Consider the following 27947-nt stretch of genomic DNA (forward strand, 5'->3'; position numbering starts at 1 on the left):
TTATAGAATGTTCCTTAGACTATTATATAGAGTACTTTATAGACTTATAATCTCTGATATGATAAAAGCTTTTCATCACATTGTCATGTTTTCAGTTTTATTCCACTTCCTTATATGTTCTTTGCTTGGCTTTAGAAAACATTATAAAATAGATACTTTAAACAGACCAGTGTAATCTCACTTTTAAGATGGTGGTGTTTTTCTTATCATGATTTCCCCTTCACATCTTTTCCTCAACTCGTAACATCTTCAATAAACTGATAAAACCAGAAAAACATGTTTAAGACCCAAACTTATCAACCAGTCTCAACAATTACACAAGTTCAGTGTTGATGAAGGTGAACATTTCTTCCATTACATCATCATTTTCTGCTCTATACACAGGGTCATGTGTTTGTTTGGATGCCTCCCACATGGCAGTGTCTTCTTTTTTAATCAATGGCAGCGACTGGTAACCCATAGTAACCAAACTCTCTCTCTCTCTCTCTTTCTCTCTCTCTCTCTCTAGGAAAGGGTGTGTGACAGTCCCTCTCTCTCTCCGTCTATCGATGAGACCAACACTCCACTGCAGTCACAGCCCAGCAGCTCGGCCTCCAGCTCGCCCGAAAGACTGGGTACGCACACACATACACACACACACACACACACACACACACACACACACACACACACACACACACACACACACACACACACACACCACACTGAGATCAATATGACGATAAAATGGAACAGATAGAAATATACTGTAGCTACACTTTGACATGCATACACACAGCTAGATGGATAAGTTAGACACACATATCAATACTACAGTGCAAACACACACACACACACACACACACACACACACTCACGTATCTATATATGAATTGATTAGTCAGTCGTCAGGCAATTAACTACTGTGACAATCAATTCATCAGTTCACTAATTCTTCCACTGCAAAAATTGGCCAAAATATTGACGGTTCCAGCTTCTCCAATGTGAATATTTGCTAGTTGTCTTTTTCATAAGACTTAATTAATGACATAAACGTATTAAGTTGTTATAATTAATTGAATATGTTAACATTTATCTTGAATATAACATTTTGGACTGTTAGTGAGACAAAGTGAGCTAATAAAAGACATCATGAATGTCATTTTTTTAATTGCATAAACATAACAACACACCTGTAAATACACAGTTGACACTACACACTGATATTAGTCATTGATTACTATTATTAATTCAGTTTTGGTTTATAAAATGTGGAAGAATTGTGGAAAAATGTGCACAGCTGTTTCCTAGAGATCGAGGTCTGATCAACACTCTCTCCTCTACCTTCGGCTTTATTCTGGATGTGTGGTTTACTGATTTTAACTATATTAATGACATAAGACTCTGCTTCATACAATAAGTCAGACACATAGAGTGGAGTGTTTTCTGACCACATTAAAGTGTCTAAATTTAACAAATAGTCAAATATGGAAGTGGAAACGGACTTGTTTTGACTTCAACATGCTGCCTTGTGTTAGTTTCAGTTTTAGTCAAACTTAGGACGGACTTATTTTAAATATGAGGATGCGTCTCTTTCATCCAGCTGCTCTGTTTTGCTTTTCAATCCCATTAAAAACCCTGTTAGGTGCAAACATGTCAAATCTACGCTCTCCAGGAGACATGAAATAATAAAGATGATTCTGAGTCTGACATCTACCTGGGGAAAACCTCGACCCCGATAATGGAAACCAGATTTCTTGTTAAGAAATCAGCTGTCCATAGAAAACCGGTTACTAACGGTAACACACTGATATAAATCTAAAGAAATCTGTAAATATTCACAACTGAGAGGCTCCAGCTTGAGAATTTTGGCATTTTTTCTTTATAAAATATCTCTAAATAAGTAATCGTAATGCAAACATATACACACACACACACACACACACACACACACACACACACACACACACACACACACACACACACACACACACAGACCTAACTGTGTTTTTTTATGTCTTCAGGACTGGTGTCAGTTGATGCAGATGTTGCACTGACCAACCCTGCTGCACCCATTAAGAAAATAACAAAGGACAAAGGTTGGACCACACACACACACACACACACACTGAGTCACACACACACACACACACACACACACACACACACACACACACACACACACACACTGAGTCACACACACACACAAAGGTATTCTCATAAATGCACATGCTCATGGACACTTTTGCATGTGTTTACTACTGACAAAGGAAGACACACACACACACACACACACACACACACACACACACACACACACACACACACACACACATTTGTATAAGTGAGGATATTCCATTACGCACCTTAATCTAAACCCTCTCCCATTTTCTTTTGACATCTGACAAATTGTCTTCTTTTAGCAGGGCTTTCCTCATCTACTGTATCTATCTACACACACACACACACACACACACACACACACACACACACACGCACACGAAGAAACAGCGACCGAACGTGCACACCCACACACACACACACACACACACACACACACCAGACAAATATACTGACACACACACACACACGTGCACACAAACAGAGAAACAGAAGCGTCAGGATGTTCTGCTGCTCCTATTGATCACCTGTCTCTGAGCCATCAATCAGACTAGTGGAGGGAGGGGAGGAGGGGAGGAGGGGGAGAGAGGGAGAGGGGGGCTAAGTGAAGGAGGCATGGCTAAAAGGGGTCAAGAGGTCAGACACTAAAAGCATGCAGGGGCCTCTCCGTGTTTTCATTCTTATAACTGTTTTTATTAAATCTAACTCTCTAACTTTCTACTCCATTCATACTCCTGACGTCAGCAGGTCGTCCTTTTAATCTCAATGAAAGGCAATTAAAGGAGTCCAAGTGTTGAAATGTCACAGACTTCCACTTGAGTCTTAGAAACAAGGTTGTGTTTTGTTTCATGGTTGGATGTGTTAGTCTTAACCTTCTTCTGGAGCCGATCGCTTTCTCGCTGTCGTCAACACCTAAACCACACATGTAGCTGCTAGAAGCTCCTCATAGGACGCTGCGATTGGTCCGCTCCGCTTTTAAGAGAGTCATCAAATTCTGTCTAGTTTTATGTGTATCTTATTGTACTGCGTACCACGTTTTACTTTGCTCATCGTGCCTTTATTTGTAAGTACAGTAGGAGGCATTGAGGCTGATAGGAAACAGAGAGAGAGAGAGAGGGAGAGAGGGTGAGAAGAGTGAGGGAGAGAAGAGTGAGGGAAAGGGAGTGAAATGAAAAGATAGAGAGGGAGGGAGAGAGGGAGAGAGAGGAAAAAGGAGAAGGGGGAGAGGGAAGGGGGAAGAGAGGGAGTGAATGAGAGAGAGGAAAGGGAGCTAGAGAGGAAGCGATAGAGAGAGAGAAGGGAGAGGGAGTGATAGAGAGGAAATAGGAGAAAGGAGGAGAGAGAGAAGGATGGAGATAGAGAAAGGAAAAGATAGAGAGAGGAAAAAAGAGGGGGAAAGGGGGAGAGAGAGAAGGATGGAGAGAGTGAAAGGAAAAGATAGAGAGAGGAAAAAATAGGGGGAAAGAGGGAGGAAGAGAGGAAAGGGAGAGAGAGGGGAAACGAGAGAGAGAGAAGGGAGAGGGAGATGGAGTAAAAGGAAAAGAGAGAGAGAGAGAGAGAGAGAACCTGCAGCAAAGGTCCATGGCCGGATTCGAACCAGTGATGCTGTGATTATGTAGCATGCACTTTAATAACTTGACTACCCAAGCGCTCCCTGGATTGTATTTATTATATGAAAGTACTTAGTTTACCTCCTTTTTTTAAAAAAACGTTTTCTTTCTTTCTTTAATATTTTTAAGCTCTTCTAGGGACCGTTGTTGCAAATTGGCATTCATTATAAACACTGTGATACTTGCACCAGACAGTTGTTTTAGCCTTTCTAAAAATGTTCATTATGTCTGTCCCTATTATATAAACCATAATAATAATAATAATAATAATAACGGTTCAGCCACAAGCACATAAACTTCAATCCTGACAAGATGAATCCTCGCTGCTCTTTAGAATCCAGCGGGTTTTTTTTTTGCAAAGGTAACAAAACCCACAACATCCGTGATTCAGCTGCAGACGGAGATCTTTGTTGCATGTCATATCCATCTCTCTCTCTCTCTCTCTCTCTCTCTCTCTCTCTCTCTCTCTCTCTCTCTCTCTCTCTCTCTCTCTCTCTCTCTCTCTCTCTCTCTCTCACTCTCTCTCTCTCTCTCCACTCTCTCTCTCTCTCTCTCTCTTTCTCTCTCTCTCTCTCTCTCTCTCTCTCTCTCCTCTCTCTCTCCCTCTCTCTCTCTCTCTCTCTCTCTCTCTCTCTCTCTCTCTCTCTTTCTCTCTCCTTGTTTCCTGTCTGCCTCCTCGTTGACCACAATCCAGTAAAGGCAAAAATGCCAAAAAAAAAAAAAAGAACTTCAAAGTACAAAAAAAAAAAAAAACCGTACAGTATGTTTCTATCGTAGACTTCTCATGAAATATTATCGTACAAATTAAAAACATGTTGATAACTAAGGAAAAGTTTTTAAAAGCCACTCAGACTCGGAGTGTTTACTGCCCTTCTCGGGGGAAAATAGCAGATAACCAAATGTTCTCGCTCCATCTGGAAGTTATATTGCAGTAATTACTGAAGCAGAATTACATAATAAACTAAACTTGTGTTTGTGATAGAAAATGACCTTACTGTGTGTCATATCCTTCGCCATTTGGACACCCCCCCCCTTTTTTAAAAATAGCAGACTGTCTCCAGGCTGCGGTGCATGTTGTGTTAGTGCCCGAATTAAAACTGATGATGTTCAATTTGAACTCGGGTGAAGTGGTGAAGTTTAGTTTTTGATATTTTTTTATACTATAATTATTTAATAATTCATAATAAAAATGATTAATTAGCGTTAATTAAGTCTCAAATACTCCAAAAAGCACATTTCTGCTGCTCTGAATCAACAGTTTAATACTCAGTCTCTTCTTATTAAGGTAAAATATTGATCTCCACTCTTCTTCTTCCCTCCATCATTTCTGTAATCCTCTCTTCTTTTTATACCAACGTATGTTTCTTTTCTTTTTTTTTTAAATCCTTTAAACCCTTTCCTCTGTTTTTCTTTTTTAACACCTCCACTTCCCCCCCTTTTCTCTCTCATATTCTCTCCTCTCCATCATGTTGTTTTTTAGTTTGTCCTTCATCCCCTTTATCCACCACTCTCTCTTTTCCTCTCTTTCTCTCTCTCTTTTCTTCTCTCTCTTTTTGTATTGCCCTCTCTTTCTCTCTCTTGTTTCCTCTCTCTCTACCCCCTATCTTTCCCCCTTTCTCCTTTTTTCCTCTCTCTATCTCTCTCTCTCTCTTTTCCTTTTACTCTATTTACCTCCTCTCTCTATCGTTTCCCCTCTCTCTCCCTTCCTCTCTTCCTCCCTTCTTCCCTCTCTTTTTTCCTCTCACTCTCTTTTCTTTCTCCCTCTCCATCCTCTCTCTCTCTCTCTCTCTCTCTCTCTCCCGCCCTTTCTCCTATTTCCTCTCTCTCACTCCCTCTCCCTTCTCTCTCTCTCTATCGTTTCCCCTCTAGCTCCCTTTCCTCTCTCTCTCATTCACTCCCTCTCTTCCCCCTTCCCTCTCCCCCCTTCTCCTCCCTCCCTCCCTCCCTCCGCCCCTCCCTTCCTCCCTCCCTCCCTCCCTCACTCTCTCTCTCATTTCAATCAGGAATCATTTAATCTTTTTCGGGCCAAACATCATCAGCAAAATTAGATGAAATGTTCAGAAAGCTTTCGACACATGTACGGAGACGGAGAGAGCGAGAGAGGATGGAGAGAGGTTGGTGTGATGGAATGAAAAAACAGAGAGGGTGAGAATGAAGGGGAAAAGACAATAAGGAAAGCAGAGAATAAAAGAAGAGACAGAAAATGAAGCGGTGACAAAAGCTCTTTGACGCAAATTTGTAGTTTCGAGTTAAATGAAATGAAGAAAGGAAGAAAAAAAAGACTTGAGGAAATAATGAAGGGAAATTAAGTAAGTAATGTTTAAGAGACAGAAGGAGGCGACGAAAGATAGAATTAATTAAAGATGAAGAAAGACAAAGCAACAGGAAGAACAAAAGAGTGATAGAAAGATGAAAATATGAAGAATGACCATCAGACGAGAAGAGATAGAAAGAAAGATGGAGTGATGATGAATGAAAGACGAGGGCAGAACGACAGACAAAAAGAAAGAAAAACTGACATAGAAAGATGAAAAGACAGAATGACGAAAAGAAAAAGATGGAAAGGAAGAAATACAGAATGAGATGAAAAACATGGAACGATAGAATGAAAGAGAGACGAATAGAATGACAGAGAGAAACACAAAAAGAAGGAAGAATGAAAGAATTAAAATATGACCTGAGAGGAAGGAGCCGAGATGGACACGGAAAGACAAGAAGGAAAGATTAGAAACAGAACAGAAAAAGAAGAGGGGGCAAAAAAATAAGATGGAGAGAAAATGAGCGAAGAAGAAAGGAGAAAGGTGGGAAGATGAAGATGAAGATGAAGGAGAAGACGTGGAGGGGAAAAAAAGTGATGAAGAGAGAAAGAGAGAGGAAAAGGTAGAGAGCGACGGAGGATGTATGGATGAAGTGGCAGATAGATAGAGGATAGAGAGAGAGAGAGAGTGTGTGTGTGTGTGTGTGTGTGTGTGTGTGTGTGTGTGTGTGTGTGTGTGTGTGTATGTGTGGTGTGTGTGTGTGTGTGTGTGTATGTGTGTGTGTGTGTGTGTGTGTTAGAGTGCATCTTAATCAGCGTTAATTTCACAGCAGAGTTAACCCAGTTGTCAGTGTGTTAGGCATTAAGGGCTGAGCAGACACTGTGACGCACTCACAATGAACACACACACATTTACACACACACACACACTGACACACACATTAACACACACACACACACACACACACACACAAGGATGTCTTTAATCCTTGCCAATTAGTACCTCACATGATTGTCTGAATACTAACAACCTCTGTGGTTGTGTGTGTGTGTGTGTGTGTGTGTGTGTGTTGTGTGTGTGTGTGTGTGTGTGTGTGTGTGTGTGTGTGTGTGTTCGGTTGTAATTGATTACTCTGATGCCACTTCGTTGCCCTTTTACACCTTCGTAAACATTCAACATTTCATAAACTTCACTGGAGGCTCGTGACAACAGATCTCTGATGCAAACCTGCCCTCATAAATATTAATTTATGAGTCAAATGTATGAAACATTAACTTATGAATCATTTAAATTATAATCCTGTCTGTAATATAAACGATAATATACAGTATTTTCATATATTTAATGGTTAAGTTTGAGGATATTTTACAGAAAAAGAGCAAATTATAAGAAAAATGTTAAGTTGGTTTAGTTTTCTCTCTCATATTTGTTCATTTTATTTAAATAATAATAATAATTTAGACTCTTAAATTCAATATTAACTGATTTCAGGGCTGCAACTAATAATTATTTTCATTATTTATTAACCTGATGATTATTTACTTGATGATAAATGTTGATCAACAGTCGGAGATATTCACTTTACCGTCATAGACGACTAAATAAAACAGAAGATATTCACACTCTTATTGAGGTTAATTATCTTAAATTAGCTCCATGCTAACAGCTAGCGCACGTTTGACGCACTTTTCTTATTTTCTAATCTGCTGAGGAAAATTTCCAAAGCAGATTTTTAACCTCACGGGCGACTCCCAACTCATTTTTTGTTTGTTTTAAGTCACTTTTTTTATTTATAGAACCATAAAATACACAAGATCACATTTTTAACCAGATTTAAATTTAAAAAAACTCAAAATCCAGAGAACATGTGGTTTGATTATTAAACATTGTATTTTTTTTTTTGTTCTTCACAGAAGAGTCTTCGCTGGGACAAGCTCTGCCCCCCGGCTTCCCCGCTCCGTTCCTATTCGCTGACGGCCTGTCGTCAGTGGAGACCCTGCTCACCAACATACAGGTACAGTCTGAGCATGATGACCTTATTCACAGTGTTGTTTGTTGGCTGGAAACACGATAAAATGAAGAGTATTTGGGTTTAGAAAGGTTTATTACAGGTCATGATATCATCATTAAGGTACAAATCAACGATTATTTTATTAATTGTTCGACCAAAAAAATGACCGTAATTGTTAATTATAAGTAATGTTTAAAGCTAAATACCAAATTCTTCATGCTCCAGTCCTGCAGCCATTCTTCATCTTATGTGATAGTTAATTCAATATTTTTTAGTTTTTTGACTTGATGGAGGAACAAATATGACAATTTGATTTCATCACCTCGGGCTTTAGGAAACAGTAACTTCACTTTCTGGCAGTTTATATGTGAAGTAATTAATAAATAAGGAAAATAAAGAGTTAGTTGTGACAATGATTCTTTCAGATAAAAAAAGAAATAGCATTTAAAAAATCAACAATTTTACAGTTTTTTAAAGACGCCATGATGAAAGACAACAACTAATGACTCTTGTGGGGAAAAATAGCATCAAAAAACTCATTTAAAAACTAAAAACTAATAAAATGTTACATTTAAAATGGTAATTTTCACCTGAAAACTTTGACAAAAGAATTAAAAATGTATGAATGACTTTTTATTGTGATCATTAGCTAAATGAAATCAGGACATTGCTACAAGAACAGTTTAAGTTTATTGTAGTTTTTATGTTATTTATATTTGAATTATATAAATTAAACAGTTGAATGACATCATTGTCAGATTGACCCGAGCATCAATCTGACTAAATTACAACCCCGAACTTTTGAGATAATCTCAATATCTTTTAAATTCTGATGCACAGTAAATGTTAAACTCTGCTCAGGGCCTGCTGAAGGTAGCGGTGGAGAACGCTCGGGTCCAGGACAAACAGATCCAGGCGGAGAAGAGGGAACTGAAGATGGAGCTCTACAGAGAACGAGAGATGAGGGAGAGTCTGGAACGACAGCTCACCTCCGAACTACAGAGCAGAGGTTCGTTTTATTTTATTTAAAGTTTGACAGAAAGAAAAATGAAACACAGTCCAAATGTTAAAATAGATTATCCGTCATTTAACTTCCTTCCTTCTTCCTCCAGCCTCCATCCAGAAGCGTCTGAAGAAGGAGAAGAAAGCCAAGAGGAAGCTGCAGGAGGCGCTGGAGTTCGAGTCCAAGAGGAGGGAGCGAGTGGAGGACGCTCTGAAACACTCGTCCTCGTCCTCCCCCTCTCCTGAGCCGCTGCACGCCGCCAACAACAACAACAACAACAACAACAACAACAAGAACGGTACGATGAGAGAGACGTTTGGTAGTTCATTTTTCTTCTTTTTCTCTCTTTTCTTGGCTGTTTCAACCCTTCATCGACCAGATTAACAGACCAATATATATCAATGATGCTTTTTGTGACCATGTGGTTTAGTTTAAATTCTTTTTTTGTGGACCCAGCATCAAAATTCTGCTTTTAATCCATTTTGATAGAATATATTAGAGGATTATGTTAAAATGTCTGAGTGGTGTAACCATAGAAACGCTAAATTCTCAATAAAACACCAAATCAACTAGTTTGGCATGATCTTACATTATAACTTTTATATTAAATAAAGGTAATGGAATACAATTGTTCTAAATATTACATTTAATCTGGTAACCATGGAGATCAGGAAACATTTGAAGTCATTATTAGTATAAATCCACTTAAATACACTAAGTGGATAAAATATTTAATATTTATCATTATTTTGTGGTTACTTTCTTTCTTTCTTTCTTTCTTTCTATCCTCCTCCTCCTTCTTTCTTTCTTTCTCTTCTTACTCATTTTTCTTTCTTTCGTTATTTCTTCCTTCTCCAAATTCTTGTTCTTTCTTTCTCTTCTTTCCTTCTTTCTTTCTAGGTGGATAAAATATTTAATATTTATCATTATTTTGTGGTTTTCTTTCTTTCTGTTTTTCATTCTTTCTTTCTCTCTTTCTTTCTGTCTTCGTTTTTCTTTCTTTCTTTCTTTCTTTCTTTCTTTCTTTATTTCTTTCTTTCGTTTCTTCCTTCGTCCTCCAACTTGTTCTTTCTTTGTCTTCCTTTTTCTTCCTTTCTCTCTTTCTCTTCTTCCTTTTCTTTCTTTCTTTCCTTCCTCCTCGTCCAACTTCTTGTTCTTTCTTTCTTTCTTTGTCTTTCTTTCTTTCATTCTTTCTTTCATTCTTTCTCCTCTTCCTCTTTTTTCTTTCTTTCTTTCTTTCTTTCTAGGTGGATATGTACCATGTAATATTTATCATTATTTTGTGGTTACACCATTTGACATTATCAGGAGCTTTCAGTTTCACTTTAACTCATTTCAAATGACATAAAACCAACAAAAATACAAAAAGTACATTTTAACAAACCTGAATCTGCTTTTAAAACTATTTTTTAAACATATTTTTATTTTACTCATCTTGCCAAACCTTATTAGTCACTGTCCCACATGCATCTATTTGTGAGCTTTGAGTTGGATCTTGTTTATTTGGCTATATTTTCGGAAAAATGTGACTTTTTTTGGAACATACTGATCCCTGGACGGCGGATAACGCTTCAAAACTAGTCCGTACTAATCAGTTGATATAAACACTTTTTTATAGCCACTGTTCTGGTCTGTGGAGACAATTCTCTGGCACAAAAATGACCTAAAATTGGTTAAATGTTTGTTTCTAATATCAAAAACAACGATTCTCAGAGCTGTTAAAGCGCTTTGACAATTAACATCAAGAGAAAATAAAGTCAATAGCGTCCAAAAATGCAATTCTCTGGACAAACCGTGGTGTTTATGGCGTGATTTTCTCTGTAAGCACGTTTTAGTTGTTTATTTTGACCCACACACAGTTACAAGGTGTTGTTTGTGTTATTGTTTTATTGGCCGACCCACTGAGACTCTGTCTTGTCTTTTTTTTGTGTGTGTGTGTTTCATACCAGACGCTGCTGTAGCCGAGGATAAACCTGAACTTAATGGAAACCAGCAAGACAACGGCGCTGTACAAGGTAGCCAAACACACACACACACACACATAGACACACACACTACCTACACACATAGACACACATTCAAATAATAAAAAAAGACACATAAAACACACACGCAGTCACATACACACTCATGCATGCAGAGTCATGCTGATACACACAAAAAAACAGCACACACACACACCTCATAATAATATATATGACACTGTACACGAGCGTGTTCAAAGGCAGACTTACAAGATTTCAGTTACACACACACACACACACACACACACACACACACACACACACACACACACACGTGGCGGGCATATGTGTGTGTTGGGGCCCCGGCTAGATTAGTGGAGACATTAAGCAGACACATAGACACTGTGGCCTCCCTTTGATGTGCACCTTATCAGACACACGTGTGTATGTGTGTGGAAATATGTTATTGAGCTTATAAGTACATGTGTGTGTGTGTGTGTGTGTGTGTGTGTGTGTGTGTGTGTGTGTGTGTGTGTGTGTGTGTGTGTGTGTGTGTGTTTTAACATGGGTGGGTTTTTTACGAGGCTATGTGTGTTTGTGGGGACCAATTTATGTTTTAGACCTTGAGGATGAGGACGTTTTAGTAAAAAATAAATAAAAAATATGACTTTTTCTTAGGGGACATTTTATGGAAAGTGAGGACGTTTTTGGAGAATGAAGGGTTATTTATTTTAAAAGTTATTTTGGAAAGTATAAGGACACTTTGAAAAATGAGGACATTGTTTTTTTGCGAGTGAGGATTTTTTGGAAACTGGAAAGGACAGATTTGGAGAGTTACATTATATGAACGTTGAGGGGGGGGGGGGAAATAGAGACTTTGAGAAGCTTTGGACATTTTTGGGAAGTGAGGACATTTTTTTTTGACAAGCGAGGGCTTTTTTTTGTTTTGTTTTTTGGAGGATGATGATGACATCTTTTGTAAGTGAGGACAGTGTTTAAAAAATGAGGACATTTTGTGGGAGCGTAATGATACTTATAAGGACATTTTTATGAGAGTTAGAGCATGTTTAGATGGGGACGAGTAGAAAAATTAGTAGTTTTTAGGGAAGTGGAGGAATTTTTAGGAGAATGAGGATTTCATTTGGAAAGTAGGGACATTTTTCGGTGAGTAAAGGTGAGGACATTGTTGGAAAGTGATGGCAGTTAAGTTGACGAGGACGTAAGGACAAATCTCAAAAAGCATCTCAGAAAAGTTTGGATGTTTTTTGGACAAGTGAAAGCTTTTTTGGGAGCATAAAGATACTTATAAGGACATTTTTTTATGAGAGTTAAAGCATGTTTAGATGGGGACGAGTAGAAAAATCTGTACTTTTTAGGGAAGTGGAGGAATTTTTTAGGAGAATGAGGACATCTTTTAGAGAGTAAATGCCTAGTTTAGAGGTGAGGACATTGTTGGACAGTGAGGGCAGTTAAAAGATGATAAAGGACGTTTTGAAAATAACTGAACCGTTTTCAAAAAAAATGGAAAGTCATCTTTGAAAAGCTTTGGGCATTTTTGGTGAATGAGGACAGTGTTTGAAAAATGAGGTAATATTTTGGGAGCGTAATGATACTGAGGACATTTTTATGAGTTAGAGCATGTTTGGATGAGGACATGAGGAGAAAAATCAGAACTTTTTTTAAAAATGTAGACAATTTTGTGAGAATGAATGAATCTTGGAGGGAGTAGCAGAGTAGTAGAATTACATTTTAGAAAATTAGGACAATTTTTGGACAGTGAGGACAGCTTTTAGAAAGTGAAAGGCTTGTTTAAGAGCCGAGGACTTAGTTGGAAAGTGGGAAGAATTTGGTAAAGTGAGGACATTTTGAAAAGAATTGAATAGTTTTCACATGTTTGGATGGAGACATGGTGTAGAAAAATGGGTATTTTTTGGGAGCTGGAGGCATTTTAATATAAAAATATGTTATTTTGGAATGAAGCGACACTGAAAAGTTCATTTTAGTAAATTATGACATCTTTAGGAAAGTAAAGGCGAGGTCATTGTTGGAAAGTGAGGGTAGTAAAGATGATAAGGGCATTTTAAAAATAATTAAATAGTATTCAAAAAAATTCAAAAAGCGTCTTTGGAAAGTTCGGATACTTTGGAAAACAGAGAGAGTTAAAAAAAAATTGAGACATCTTGAAAACAAAGGACAGTTTTACAGATTTAGATCATTATAAATCATTTTTAGGGGAATTGCAAAAACTTTAAAAAGCAAGGACGTTTTTCTGGAAACATTACACTACTACGTATGTCCAAAAATGTTTGGAAAGTGGAACATTTTTTTGAAACGTGAGGTTCATTTAAGAAAGCGAAGGAACATAAGGAGCATCATTTTTTGTGGATCATAAGGATATCAAGAACATTTTCAGAGAGTAATGACATTTTAATGGTAGTTGGGTGATTTTTAAAGAATAAAGTGAGGCATTCATACACTGGTCTTGTGTGTGTTTTTTAGTGTGTGTGTCTGTGCTCTTCAATCTCAGATAATAGACAGTGACATTATTCAGAAAATGATGACATGGCGTCCGGTCGTCACTTCTTCAAAGGGCTGCTCTGGGGGGTTAAGACAAGAATTAAGTTGAGGTTGGGAGTTGTGAGCCGTAGAATGCATTACGGCGATGAAGGTCCTCAGAAGTACAGTACTGATGTGTGTGTTAGTATGCATGTGTCGTCCTCTTTCCACCAGCTGTGCTCAGTCCTCCCTGACATTGAAAACCTTCACTTGAAACTCTGCGTGTGTATAAATGAATATCTACAGAGAGCACACACACACACACACACACACACACACACACACACACACACACACACACACACACACACACACACACACACACACACACACACACACACCTTCTCTGTGTGTGTGTGTGTGTGTGTGCTCTGTACCTGTCGCTGTGCGCTCCTGAGTGTGTGTTTGTGTGTTTGATCCACACTCTGTTGAGACAGGGAACTCTAATTAGCTCTCTCTCCTCTTTAGACCCCTTTTAGATCCCCTCTCTTCTGCAAGCCAAGCACTCCGACACACACACACACACACACACACACACACACACACACACACACACACACAGACCCACCTGATTTCATTAATGTTGATTGGCCCAGTAGGACCCCTTTGCTGCCTTTGCTCACACATACACACTCGCTCACTGACAAACACACACACTCATCCCTCCTGCCATAAAAGCATTTTGCACCTACGGTGGTTTACGCACACACACACACACACACACACACACACACACACACACACACACACACACCACCTCTCCCCTGCCTCTCTCACCTTCCACACTCTTAATTAACGAGTGAGGAGAAAACTGCTGAATACAAAGAAAGAAATCGCATTACAATCAGAAAGAGAGGGAGAGAAAGAAAGAAGGGAGGAAAGGGAATAAGAGAGAGAAAGAGAGAGGTTAAACAAAAAGTATGATTGAACCGGACTAATTGGCTGTAAAAATAATAAATAAATAAATAAAACGTGAAAGAGGGAAGGACGAAGATGAGGAAGAAGAGTGGAAAAGGTAGAAGGAGGAGGGGATAGAGAAGATAATCAAAAAGGATTGATGATGGGAGTGAAACGGGAGGAAGAAAAAGATGAGGAGGAGCCAGAATGAATAAAAAAAAGAAGAAAGAGGGAAGTTAGGGGAGAGGAGGAGGAGGAGGAGAATGAGAAGAGCACAGGGATGGTTGGAAAAAAAGGAGGAAGACAAGAGAAGAAGAAAAGGAGAGAGAGAAGAGCTTAAGAATGGTTGGAAAAGGAGGAAGACGAGGAGAAGGAAGAAAGAGGAGAGCAGAAATGGACGAGGAGACTAAAACAAAAAAAGGAAGGGTTGAGGAGGAAAGAAGAGGAGGAAAGAGGGGAAGAAAAAGAGGAAGGAAGAAAGAGGGGAAAAGAAATAATGAGAAGGAAGAAGAAGAAAAGCAAAAAGAAATTGAGAGAAAAGGGGGAAATTAAGTAGGAAGAAAAAATGACGCATCGGATTTGAGGAGAGGAGTAGGTGGGAAAAGGAGGGCAGGAGAAGGAGGGAGGAGAAGGAGGAGTGCAGCTTCCTCCTCGGGACAGAGTTGAAAAATGTGACCTTGTTCCGAGACCTGGTGACATTTCCTCCACCCAGCTGATAGACTTTTAACAAGGCAGGTCAGCGTCATTTTTAACCAGGACAGCCGTCACACACACACGCACACACACACACACACACACACACACACACACACACACACACACACACACACACACACACACACACACACACACACACACACACACACACACACACACACACACACACACACACACACACACACACACACACAGAGGCTGGAGGTGTTATAGTGACAGATAGAGGTGAGAGGGGAAGAAGAGAAATGGTGACAAAAAGGGAGAAAAAAGAGAGAAAACAGGAAATAAAAGCAGCAGGAGTTAAATGATTTATAATAAATAATTAATTATAATAAAATAACAAAATAAAGATGGAGTCCCTCTTTTTCTATAATTTAAGTTCATTAAGGCCTAATACTTTTGTTCTGGACATTTAAAAACAATCAAGTAAATAAAAAAATAATTGGCAGATGAATTGATAATAATTGACAGTAATAATAATCATTAGTAGCAGCTCTATTTGAAGAGGATGCAGAAATCACAAAAATGATGGAAAACATGCAGCTTCCTGCAACAGCGCTGGTTAAAACAGTTGGACGATGAATTGATAAACTGATTGGTCAATCAACAGGAAACTAATTACCAAATATTTTGATAATCTATTAATTGCAAAAGTGTCAAGAAAAAAGTTTTTCTAGTTCCAGCCTCTCAAATATGAACATTTTTATCTGTTTTACATCATTTTAAACTGGATTTCTATTAGTTTTGGACTGTTGGTCAGACAGAAGTTGTGATGGGTATTTTTCACAATTATAATGAACTTTATAAGCTAAACAATGACTACAATAAAATAAAGCAATATTGAAAATAATTGTTAGTTGCAGGATATATTTTTAGGTGAAGAGTCGGATCAAAATCTCAAAATCAGGCACGGTAACGATGCAACTCTGATCTTCTAACAACACGACGCCACGAAGATGACTTAAAATACTTTAAGAAGTTCAAGATTTGAGTTTTAAAGGACAGAACAGGTTGGTGGAGGGGTGGGAGAGAGGAGGAGGAGGGTGATCAAAGCTGTGACTCTTTAAGTTGCAGGACGGTTTTTTAAGCAGCGGGCCAAACCTGCTGCCTAAAGGAGAAAAAAAGAGAGGACAGGAGAGGACGGAGAGAAGAATGGGTCGGGATAAAAATAATATGAGAGTAACAGATAGAGGACAGGAGGAGGAGGAGGAGGGGATGCATGTAGAATAGAGGGATGAAAGAGGAGGAGAGGAGGGGGTCTGAGTGGATGGAGGAGTGATAAAAATAGGGAAGGGCAGGAGATGAGAGGGATGAAAAGGAGGGAAGGCAGGGAATTTGAAGGAGGAAACGAGGGGCGAGCGCAAGATGAAAGAGAAAATTTAAGAAAGTTTTTTTTTTTTTTTATTCCAACACGGGGAACCTGAACCTGTTTCATACCTTTAAAAAAAAAAATAACAAAGAGTGATGAATAGAGGACAAAACGAGAGAAGGAGAGAGAGAGAGAGAGAGAGAGGGGGTAAGATGATGACAAAGAGAAGAAGAGGAGGATAGGTTAACAAAAAAAAGAAGAAGAACAAAAGCAGTAGTAGAGGGCAAGAGAAAGAGAGGAATGCTGAATGGAAAGAAGGAGGGAGGGCAGGTTTATGGTTGCTGTTATGCAGAAATGTAAACACTTTGCAACGTTCGCAGAAAACAATGACACCGCGGGGAGAGGAAGGTGTGTGTGTGTGTGTTTATGTATGTGTGTGTGTTACATACATGCATGTGTGTGTGTGTGTTTATGTGCACGTGCTGCTGTGTGGGTGGGTGCAGCAACAGCACTACGGGGAGCGGAAGGAGAACGACGGAGGTGAAATGAGAGAGAAAAGAGAGAGAGAGAGAGGAGGGGGGAGAGAGCAGACCGTGGCAAAAAAATCAGAGATATAAAATTTCTATGATAAAAAAAAAAACGGATGCTGCAATTTAAAAAAAAAAAAGGGGAAGAACAAGATTTAGTTTTAAAAAAAAACAACTAAACACGATATCCTGCTTTTATAATCGTCATGAAAGTGAAAAGGAGAAGTTCCTGTGCAAATGCAAGCTCAGAAGAATGAAAGGAAACCACTTAAAAGGTAGTTGAAGTTTTAGAGAAGACGGTAAATCCTAATGAAGAGAATAAATAGTGGATTAATGGATTAGTCCATCGATAAGAAACATCTGCTTTTATTGGTTTAAGTGATTTTTAAAGCATTAAAATATCTGGTTTCCTGGTTTCAGCTTTTTCCGCTGTGAAGATTCTGATGCTTTCTGATTCTTGACTGAATGTTTTAGGGGTTTTGATGCTGTTGGTCACACAAAGTCAGACATTTAAAGCCATTAAAACATCAGAATATAATAAAAAAGGCTCCTCACTGTTTCACAATCAATTAACTGAGAAATAAATGTTAGTTTCAGCTTTAATTTCATTACAGAGATTTCCTCAAGTCCTCCAAAATCACAGGATGGGATTACTCATGTGAACGTTTGTCTGAAACTAAAACCATTTCAAAATTGATCTCTACTGCTTCCTGATCTAAAGTTAGGGTAAGATTAAGTCATGGTTAAACCATTACTATAATTGGTAGGAGACAGTCTTTCATGTCAAATTTGGACTCTTTTTATGCTCAAGTCTCTACCCAAAAGTTAAAGACGTGGTGTGAGAAATAAACTGTTTCTATTGGACGAAAAGTGAATTACCTTTCAGAGTGTTGTGAGATAACAGGCGACACAAGATGGACCAAGGAGGCTAAAAAGAAAAGGTCTAAAGTAAAAAATACAGTGATTTTCTGAAGAAAAAAATGACTTGTTGACTGGGTTCGTGTGCACGGTGGAGAATTTGACCATTGTAGTTTCAGGGATCCTAAAACTGAAGTTCTGACTTCATGCATCCACCTCCGGGTAACATTAGTTGCTTATAATTGAAATTGGTAGCGCTCTGTTTTTACTTGATTGTGCTGCAAATTTTCTTTGAATCATTCAATAAAAAGACTCAAAAACAGCTGGATTCATTCATCGGTCACCCGACATACGAATAAGAATCATGAAGTTAACTCGTCCTAACAAGTGTAACCATGGAGATTAGGAAGCTGTCAATCACAAGCACATTTCATTAACACCTTCACTGTCCTCCTAACAAAAAAATAAAGGTCAAACCAGGCAAATAAGTGAAAACGTGTGTATGGGGGGAAAACTCTATAAAATCTTATCAGCCCGAAGAATCCAGTTTGTGTTCAGGTTAGGATTAAAAACATTTAATCACTGGTGGAAATAAAATCTCATATCTCAGGAGGATCTTTTTCCGAGGTTAGCATTCAAATGTTGTTTATCGATAATAGCGCGGATGTAATGAATGGCGTGTGGCTTTGTTTATTTACTGATTCCTTCCTGTTTGTTTGTTTACTTATCTTCTTTTTTGTCTTTTTTTTACCCAGAATCCCGGGCGTTTCTGAAGACCCCCATGATGTTCTAGAGAGAGCGACTCCGCCTCCAGAAACTCCACCCACCGCCCCCCCTCCACCCTTCTCCAACAACTTTCCCCTCCTCCCACTTCCTCCTTCCTTCCTTCCTCCTCCTGCACAGAAGAACTCCACCAGCCCGTTTCCACAGCAACCACGACTTCCTCGGCTGCCTGGGCGATCACCACGGCGATGACCTCCCCAGGCGGGATTCTGTCTTTGCTAAAAAAAAAACAGCAACGTTTTTGTTTTGTTTTTTTCGGTGACGTTGCTACGAAACAATGAGACTACTAAAAAAGAGACACGCCCCCCTGATTTGGACTCACTGGGGTCGTATCTCTCTCTCTTTCTCTTTCTCTCTCTTTCTCTTCTTCTTCGTATCTTTTTCTTCTTCTCTTTCTTCGTCATTTTAGAAACTTCACTCTATTCATTCCTCCTTTTTTCTCTCCCTGCACTGTAACTTTTTCTCATCCCTCGTTTTTGTTTAAAAGAAAAAAAAAATGAAATTTAAAAAATTTCATGAGCGAAAGACGAGAAAAAAAAACTTCACCACGAAGCGAACGGACCGACGTCAACCCGACATCAGCTCGGTTGGACATCATTCGGGGGGAAAAGCGACACCAGGGAGACATTTGATTGGACAATTAAGACTTTTTTTAACGATCCAATTACATGAATGATTCTGATTGGTGCTGAAAAAAGAAGAATGGTTTAAAGAAAGGATTTAAAAATGTTAAAAAAGAAAGGAAAAAAAAAAAGATTTCAAACCCTTTCTGGAGTTAACCTCATTGGCTGACTGTCGACACTCTCTGATTGGATGGTAATCAACTAATCGGAGGAGCTCAGGACTGGAGGAAGAAAGGGTTTTAAAGGAAAAAAGAAAAAAAAAAGAGAAAAAGAAGTGTAAAAAAAAAACTATTGGGGGGAAAAGGGGGAGAAAAAAAATGAAGAAAACAACTTGGGAGGCTATTTCTGTCTCTCATGTTTCATTCATTTTTGTTTTTTCCGTACAGGGACTGAAAAGAATGCATGGGAAAACTTTTCTTATGTTGTCATTTGGCTTATTTTATCCTCCGTACACTCCTTACCTCTCACTCGCTTTCTTTCTCTTCTTCCCCCTCTCTTATACTCTTTCTTCGGTTAATTCCTCCCCCTATTTCTTCCCCTCACTTTTCTATAAAACAGCTCCTCTTCCTCTTATGTGTTATCTTGTTTTCTTTTCTCTCTTGTCCTTCTACATCTCGTTTTTTCCCCTCCCTTTCATTTTCTATCCTTTCTTCCTTTTCTTCTTCTTGTCTCTGTAATAAGGAGGCATTACTCTGAAAATGTTGGATGCAGCTTTTCAATGTATGAAGTGTTTTCTATCACCCTTATAATGAAAAAAAAAACAAAAAACCTGTGAAATCTGTTTCTGAAAAGATGCAAAAGTATAAAAAAACTAAAAAAAAGGACAAAAAAAAGAAGAAGCAGCCCTTTTTTTATTACGATGGAGTGATTTTTAGACACGATATTATATCCTTAAAAAAAAGTACGTTGAATTCTCTTCCTCAAACTTTGGACCTTTTCACCTTTTGACCCCCGTTTCCCCGGTGACCAGGAAGTAGTTGTCAAGTTTCTGGTGTTTGTTAAGATTAAAAAAGACGAGAAGCGCTTCACCCCACCCGCTCCTCCCAAGTGCCGGTGTAGAAATCAAGCGCTCCTCTGTGAAAATCTTAAAAAAGAAACACCAGAAACTTTTTATTCCTCCGATTTTCTGACCTACTAAAGAGTGCAGACTGTTGTGTTGCAGATTTGTTTATTCCACTGCGTGTTTATTTGTTTGTTTATTTGTTGATTACTATTTGAAAATGTGTACGGGAGGGATGAGTAGGGGGGTGGGGTTAAGGGCAGGGGAGGTGGGTGGGTGGGTGGGGTTTTTGGGGGGTTTAAAAAAAATGGATATTCCGTGTAGATAGAAACAAACATTCAGCGTTTTTTCTTGTTTTTTGTTTTTATTTCTTGTTTTTGTTTTGTTTTTTTCTCTCCTTCTGATGATCTCTCAGTCTGTCACTGTTCTCTGGGTTTGAGCTGACTGCAAATATACAGTATTATAACGACTGCTGTCTGGTGTGTTAAGATTCTCTCTCTCACACACGCACACACACACACACACACACACACACACACACACACACACTGATTTTGGGATATCCGAGGCACAAATTGATTGACAATTGCAAGAGAAACGTTTGGAAATCTTTGGTCATCAATCCAAAGCTGTGATCCTACACGGCGCCATGGTGATAGTGACAGTCTCTGAAATTTAAGACCAAATATAAACTTTACATAACTTTTAAATGACAGAATATTTTATCTGGCACACTGAGTAAAGTTGTTTTGAATAAAGTTTAAAGGAGTAAAAAAAACACTTATTCTCCTTATTAGCCCATGTTATGCAAAACAAAATGATGGACTTTGCTGCATTTAAGATATCAGATGACGTAATGAAATATCTCTGCTTTAATATAGTTGTTTTTCTATTTATCAAGCAATCAAACTTTATTTATATAACACCTTTCATACAGGTTAATGTATTTCAAAGTGCTTCACGGTTAATTTAAAAGTTGATAATAATAATAATAAGACAGAAGAAGTGAGGACTGAGGACAACATAAAGAAATGCACGCAGGAGAAACAGGATGTTGGGGGCGGGACTCCAAAGCGTAAACCAATGAAATACCAGTTTGGGAGAGAAACATACATTTTATTTTACGGGATAGGTGGACAAGAGAGGATGTTCAAAAGATTTATGAAGGTTTAATTGACACCCACTAGTGCAGGGTGAGGTCACCATTTATTATATATATTCAGTTTAACAGGAAGTAGAAGTGATATGAGGTCATTTCATGAGGACTTTAGGTGCAATCCTTTACATTCCCGACTTCCAATCTAACCGTGTCCCTGTGTGTCTGCTCAGGAAAACATGGACGCCTGCGGCAAACTGATATTTGTATGACGAGTCTCTGAACGTAACAAGCATCTAACTGAGGAACTTCGGGTTAGCTTACTTTAAAAAAGAGGAGAAGGAAAGGAGGAGTAGGATAGTACCGCATGCTCTCAAAGACCATTGAGTACGAAAAGGCAAATATAAAGATGATACAGCACATTGCACAACACAGACACTACATAAAGAAAAAACTAGATGGACCTTCCTGAGTTTCTGACTTTGAATTCCAGCATTAAATGACTGTTTCATTGCAGTTTTCCATGTTGGAGGTCGGAAAATACCTAAGTACAATGGACTGCAGCATTTAAGGGAAAAAAGTGAATTAGAAAACTGCCCAGCTGTTTAAGAAATCTTTGTCATGATTCCTTTTTAAAAAAATATCTAATGGTGCGTGTTTTTAGTTGAACAAATGTTAGACAGATAATATATACAGTTTATTTAAAGCCTCCAAAAAAAAGCTAAAATTTCACATTACAGAAAATAATATGACCATATAAAAGTTGAAACTGGAAACGTTCAATAGAGTATTCTGTGTATTCTTCCGCAGCTGAAAATAGTCCCAAAGTAAAACAGTTTACCTATGAAATGACACTCTTTTACTTACTTAATGTTATGTATTTCCTGTTTAAACAAGATGTTGGGGGCTTCTTTTTTTTTTTTTTTTTTTTTTTTTTTAAGATTTGGATTGTTTCTGGACTTTTTATGCAATTTAATAACAAAAAGACAAATACAGCCTTATTCTTTAACACATTAATTATCCCCAAACTCAAATTAACTTTTATTATATGCAAGAATTCAGATGATTTCACATCTTTTCACAATGTAAACTCATATTTCTGGGATAATAACACACACACACACACACAAATATGCACACTGTGGTATTTTAGCAGATATTCACACACACACACACACACACACACACACACACACACACACACACACACACACACACACGGGCGGGCACTTTGGTATTCTGGTAATGTATTTCGGAGACACACAGAAGCCTCAGAGTAAACACACACACGTCGTCTATGTTCCATTTAGACTGTATATTTACTCTGCATTACGAGGTTAATGAGGTGAAGCCTTTCCCTCTCTCTCTCTCTTTAATGGATCTCTACCGCTCTCTCTCTCTCTCTCTTTCCTCCCATCCTTCGGTGTTTGATTCCCTCTCTCTCTCTCTCTCTCACCTCTGTCACTCTCTCTCTCTCTCCTCCCATCCTTCGGTGTCTGATTCCCTCTCTCTCTCTCTCTCTCTCTATCTCTCTCTCTCTCACCTCTGTCACTCTCTCTTTTCTCTCTCCTCCTATGTGTTTTCCTCCAATCATTCCCACTGTCACTCTTTTGATCTCCGCTTTCCATTTCTCCATCCTCTGCTCTCTCTCTCTCTCTCTCTCTCTTACCCTCTCTCTCGCCATCTCTTCCTCTCTCTCTCCATCTCTCTCCGTTTACCAAATAGCTGATGTCACTTTTTCCATTTCCCCCTAATGGAGGCAGAAACACAGAGTGATGGACAGTGAGGAAAAAACAGTCAAGAGATGAAGAAGGATGGATGGAATGCGAAAGGAGGCAACGAGGAAGGATGAAAAGGTGACGGAGCGGGGAAAAGAGATTGAAGGATCCGGTGAGGTGATGTGGGAGAAAATGAAGGAAAGAGAAGAGGGGAAGGGAGAGAACAAAAAAGTGAGAGAGGAAGATGGTGCGACGGAGAGAGAGAGAGAGGTGTAAGATGATGAAATGATGTGCGTTGGAAGATGGAAGATAGAGAGAGGAAGGGCAGAGGATGATGGGTAATGAAAAGAGAGAAAGTGAGAAACATGCTTGGGACAAACAGTGACAGAAAAAAGGTTCATTTTTTATTTTTAAAGGGGAATTCCACCTTAAAAAAAAACATTATTGATCAAGCTAAAGACTCGGTTCTCTAAAATTTATTTTAATTTCAATTTATACTTTTTAAAGTGAAAACAGCTCACTTGTAAATATACAGATAGAGTTAAAGTGTTAATTGTAGCCTGACAAAGTTATGTTGGTGCATTTATAGTCTTTATGTGGAGTTACTGTGATTAAAAAGGGGGATAGTTTATGCTTTATGTGGGGTTTTGTTTGTCATATATGTCCATAAACAGACATCTGTGCCTTAGTTGCTCAGATATTTTGGATCAGATTTCAGCTCCAACTTCAAGATTCAAGATGTAAAAACACATCAAATTATTTGAAATAGATATATAAATAATAAATCATCTAAATAATTAATTTCTGGACAGGTATGTAGTGTGGAGAATGTAATAAATAATACTGCACATTTTAATAACAGCTGCTTGTATAAATATGTTTGAGACGTTTACATTTCAAGTAATATAATGAGAAAAAAGTAGTAAAAACCTGCTACTATAGTTGTTATTTAGTCTAACTAATCTTCAATATGATGAGTTGATGCTTCTTTTAGTGAATGAAAAAAGTCATAAACGTTAGCTTGTGGCAAAGAAGGCTACACAACATGGTTGCTAACAAGAAGAGCTAACGCTAACTCTTTGTTGGATGGATAGTGAAGCATCTGAAATACCACATAAAGCTTTTTAACTTCACGATTATCTCCTTTACTTATAACTCCACAAACAAACAGTCAAATGAAACATATAATCTTCTTTTAACTTTAACTATTTCCCACATTAGCTGTTTTACATCAATTCACTTATTAACAACCCTTATTAAATAAAATCAGCTTCTTCAAATAAAGTCAAAACAACTACAGTTTGATTCAGCTAATCAGAAATCTGCTGGCCAATCAGAACAGAGTGGAAGAGGAGGGGGGGGGGGGGGGGGGGGGGGGGGCTTAAAGAGACAGGAGCTAAAACAGACTGTTAATAGACAGAGGCTGAACTGAGGGGCTGCATAAAGAGCCAGTATAAGTTTGAGTTTTTTGAGCTGACATTGTTTTATTCCAGTAGAGCCCCAGATTATAAATATGTAACACTTCCAACACATCACTAGTCTGAACTGAATGAACATTACATTTTTTTAAAGGCTGCAGCAAATATAAACGAGCCAGAAGAAACACATTCAGAGAACTAAAAGAGGAGAAGAAGAAGAGGAATGAAAACAACGAAAGAATGACAAAAATATGGTAAGATAACAGAAAAGAGGAATGAAAACATCAAGAGAAAACTGGAATAGAATGACAGAAGGATGAAGAAGGACAGAGTGTGAGGAAGGATGAAAAGACGGAGGAGGAAAGTGAAAAGTGAAAAGAAAAAAAACATGAAAGGAGAAAGACAGAGAGAGGTAGAATAAAGAAGGAGGAGACAAAAATTAAAGAGGAAAAAGGGGAGAAAACAGGCATGATGGAGGGAAATGATGGAGGGATGGAGGGAGGGGAGGAGAGAGAAGAGAACAGAGACATTCCCAGACAGAGCGGCCAGGCTGTTAAACACACACACACACACACACACACACACACACACACACACACACACACACACACACACACACACACACACACACACACACCTCGCTCCGTCATTAGTCTTCATTAGAGTCTTTATGAGGAAAATTAGAAAGGGAGTTTCCTCCCAAACTGAACCCTGGGGTCCAACCTGCCAGTGTGTGTGTGTGTGTGTGTGTGTACGTGTGTGTGTGTGTGTGTGTGTGTGTGTGTGTGTGTGTGTGTGTGTGTGTGTGTGTGTGTGGTGTGTGTGTGGTGTGTGTGTGTGTGTAATTGTAGTTAATTTCTACATGGGGTTCAATAGACGAAGGAAGGAAGGATGCAGTTTGTGTGTGTGTGTGTGTGTGTGTGTGTGTGTGTGTGTGTGTGTGTGTGTGTGTGTGTGTGTGTGTGTGTGTGTGTGGAGGGAAGTTGTGGTCTGCAGGATGATCGCCGCACAAACAACAGACACATTACTTTGTGCTTCACGTTACAGTAAAGTAACGATTAGTGTTAAAAAAAAAAAAAGATTACAATTTGAAATCCGGGAATAACATGAGTAGGTTCGGGAATATTTGGGAACGTCAGGATTTGAGTCAGATTCTTGGTGTCGGACTCGATTCTCGATTGAATTAATAGAGAAAAAAAGGAAGCACTATTTTAAGTCTGCAGCACACTGTGATCCAAACCATTAACTGTACTCATCAGTCCACTGAAATCCAGCATGAAACATAACTGACAGCTGAGATAGATGATCTGGATGAAGGTCACTGTCAGCAGAGAGAGAGACTACACAGCTTTTAGATAATAAAAAGTTAACTGTATTCATTCATTTATTAATCTGAAAGTATCTTACAGTTTTCTACTTGTATCAGGAAAATGAAAGTGTAAATTATTAACAGATTAATAATAATGTTAACCTTCGTGTCGTCCTCCCGGGTCAAATTGACCCCGTCTGTTTTGACTGTTCCTTACTTCCTCTCTTTCTTTCCTTCCTCTCTTTCTCCTACCTTCCTTCTTTCCTTCCTCCATCCCCTTTTCTTCCCTCCTTCTTTCTTTCCTTCCCTCCTTCCTTCCTTCCTTTCCTTCCTCCTTTCCTCCCTCCCTCCTTCTCTCTTTCTTTCCTTCCCCTACCTTCCCCCTTCCTTCTTTCCTCTGTCCTTCTTTCCTTCCTTCCTCCCTTCCTCTTTTCCTTTCTCCCTCCCTCCCTCCCTCCCTCCCTCCCTCCCTCCCTCCCTCCCTCCCTCCCTCCCTCCCTCCCTCCCTCGTTCCTTCTTTCGTCCCTTTCTCCTTCCTTCCTTCTTTTCTCCGTCCTACCTCCCTTTCCTTCCTCCTTTCCTTCCCTTCCTTCCTCCCTCCTTTCCTTCCTTCCTTCCTTCCTTCCTTCCTTCCTTCCTTCCTTCCTTCCTTCCTTCCTTCCTTCCTTCCTTCCTTCCTTCCTTCCCTCCTTCGGGTGTATTGCCAATACTAGAACCAATCTCCAACCAGCACAAGCTGACTGTGCAACCAGGTTATTTTCTTGGTTTGAGTTGTTTAAGTGCTGCAGTGTGTGTGAGATTAGTCTCTTAACTCACAATATATTTCATATTCATCTCCCCATAGTAAATATTTAGTCATTAACTCAGAAAAATGAATCCAAACTCTTGCTTTGTTTGAAGTTGAACTACAAGAGAACTGCAGACTGCCCTCATTAGTTGGGCTCCACCTTTTTTTATTTCATCAACATAATTATTATTATTATCTTTTCTGCTTGTTAAAACAACAAAAATCTAATGTTCTGTTTCTACATGTGTTCAAATACAAAAGATGCTGCATGTGGAGGGTTTGGAGTTGCTGAGTAACTAAATTAAAGTGATGTAAGTCATTACTTTTTCTGCTGAGTAATGGGTAATGTTTTAACTTTTACAATGAGTGATGTGTCATAATTATTATTAATATTTGCCTCACACTATATTATAATCCCTGAGCTATATCATAGTGTTCAGGTATTTTCTGAACTATGAAGGTGTGTGAGCTGGAGCCACGGACATATTCTGAGCCAGTTGGCTTGAAACTGAAACTTTGGACGGCTGCTTCACCTTATTAACGTTATTGTTCGCTGTCTGAGCATCCTGAGGATTAATGTTGACATCACTGGCGCTGTTTGCAAGGGTCCTTTCGGGCTGAGAGCTGGACAGAGTGCGCTCCAGGTGTGTTGTCCAGGGCAGAAGTCGGCCCATCTGACGCAGCGATTCCTGTCAGTCGTCCTGCATTCTGCACCGGTGCAAACATTGGATGAACATTAATATACATCCCTGTAAATGTGTGCAGGAATTTCCCTAATTATAAGTGTTAGATTTGCAGGAATCGATTGAACTATGTGCGATACCTGCAATCCTGCACTGAAATTCAGGCCATGACAATGATGATAAAAATTATACACAGAATTATAATTAAAATAGAAAAAATCTGTTTTAACTACCAGTAATAGTCACATGTTGTTGCTATAGTACATATTAGATATACTGTATATTAAATCAACGTTGCATATCTTCTGCTGCTACAGTATTTAAGTACAAATATTGGATCTGCAGAACATTTAAGGACTTGGATCAAGTTTTGAACTAATAAAACTTGATCAAAACGTCTCTAAACTTTCACATTTGAAACATCAAAATATTATTTTGATACTTCTTTTACTTGAATATAACTAAATACAGGACTTTTACTTGTAATGGAGTATTTTTAAATGGTGGTATTGCACTTTTTGGTTAAATTAAATGAGTAAAAAATTGATTAGTCACTCATTTTTTTTGGTAAAACAATCACAGAAACTTATCAAACCACTCCTGAAGCATGATCTGATGTTCAGTATATTCCAAACATTCACCAATTCAGCAGTAAATTGCTTAATATAATACTTGTAGTGTAGTTTTGAAGCAATAAGGAGGTGACAGTATGTCATGAAA

The 27947-nt window shown here is 38.6% G+C and overlaps 1 protein-coding gene across 1 annotated transcript in view; it reads left to right on the forward strand.

The window, feature by feature from the left end:
• The window catches only part of LOC134005916 (dachshund homolog 2-like), a 109665-nt gene extending 90977 nt beyond the window's left edge, over positions 1 to 18688 (forward strand). Inside the window, exons 6-12 of the mRNA XM_062444952.1 lie at positions 509 to 614; positions 2004 to 2078; positions 7882 to 7982; positions 8841 to 8988; positions 9092 to 9280; positions 10932 to 10997; positions 18566 to 18688. Coding sequence (XP_062300936.1) covers positions 509 to 614; positions 2004 to 2078; positions 7882 to 7982; positions 8841 to 8988; positions 9092 to 9280; positions 10932 to 10997; positions 18566 to 18603 — 723 coding nt within the window. The 3' untranslated portion in view covers positions 18604 to 18688. The remainder of the gene's footprint in view (positions 1 to 508; positions 615 to 2003; positions 2079 to 7881; positions 7983 to 8840; positions 8989 to 9091; positions 9281 to 10931; positions 10998 to 18565) is intronic.
• Positions 18689 to 27947: the final 9259 nt, after the last annotated feature.

The sequence above is a fragment of the Scomber scombrus genome, chromosome 23 (assembly GCF_963691925.1).
Source record: "Scomber scombrus chromosome 23, fScoSco1.1, whole genome shotgun sequence".
NCBI classification, from domain to species: domain Eukaryota; kingdom Metazoa; phylum Chordata; class Actinopteri; order Scombriformes; family Scombridae; genus Scomber; species Scomber scombrus.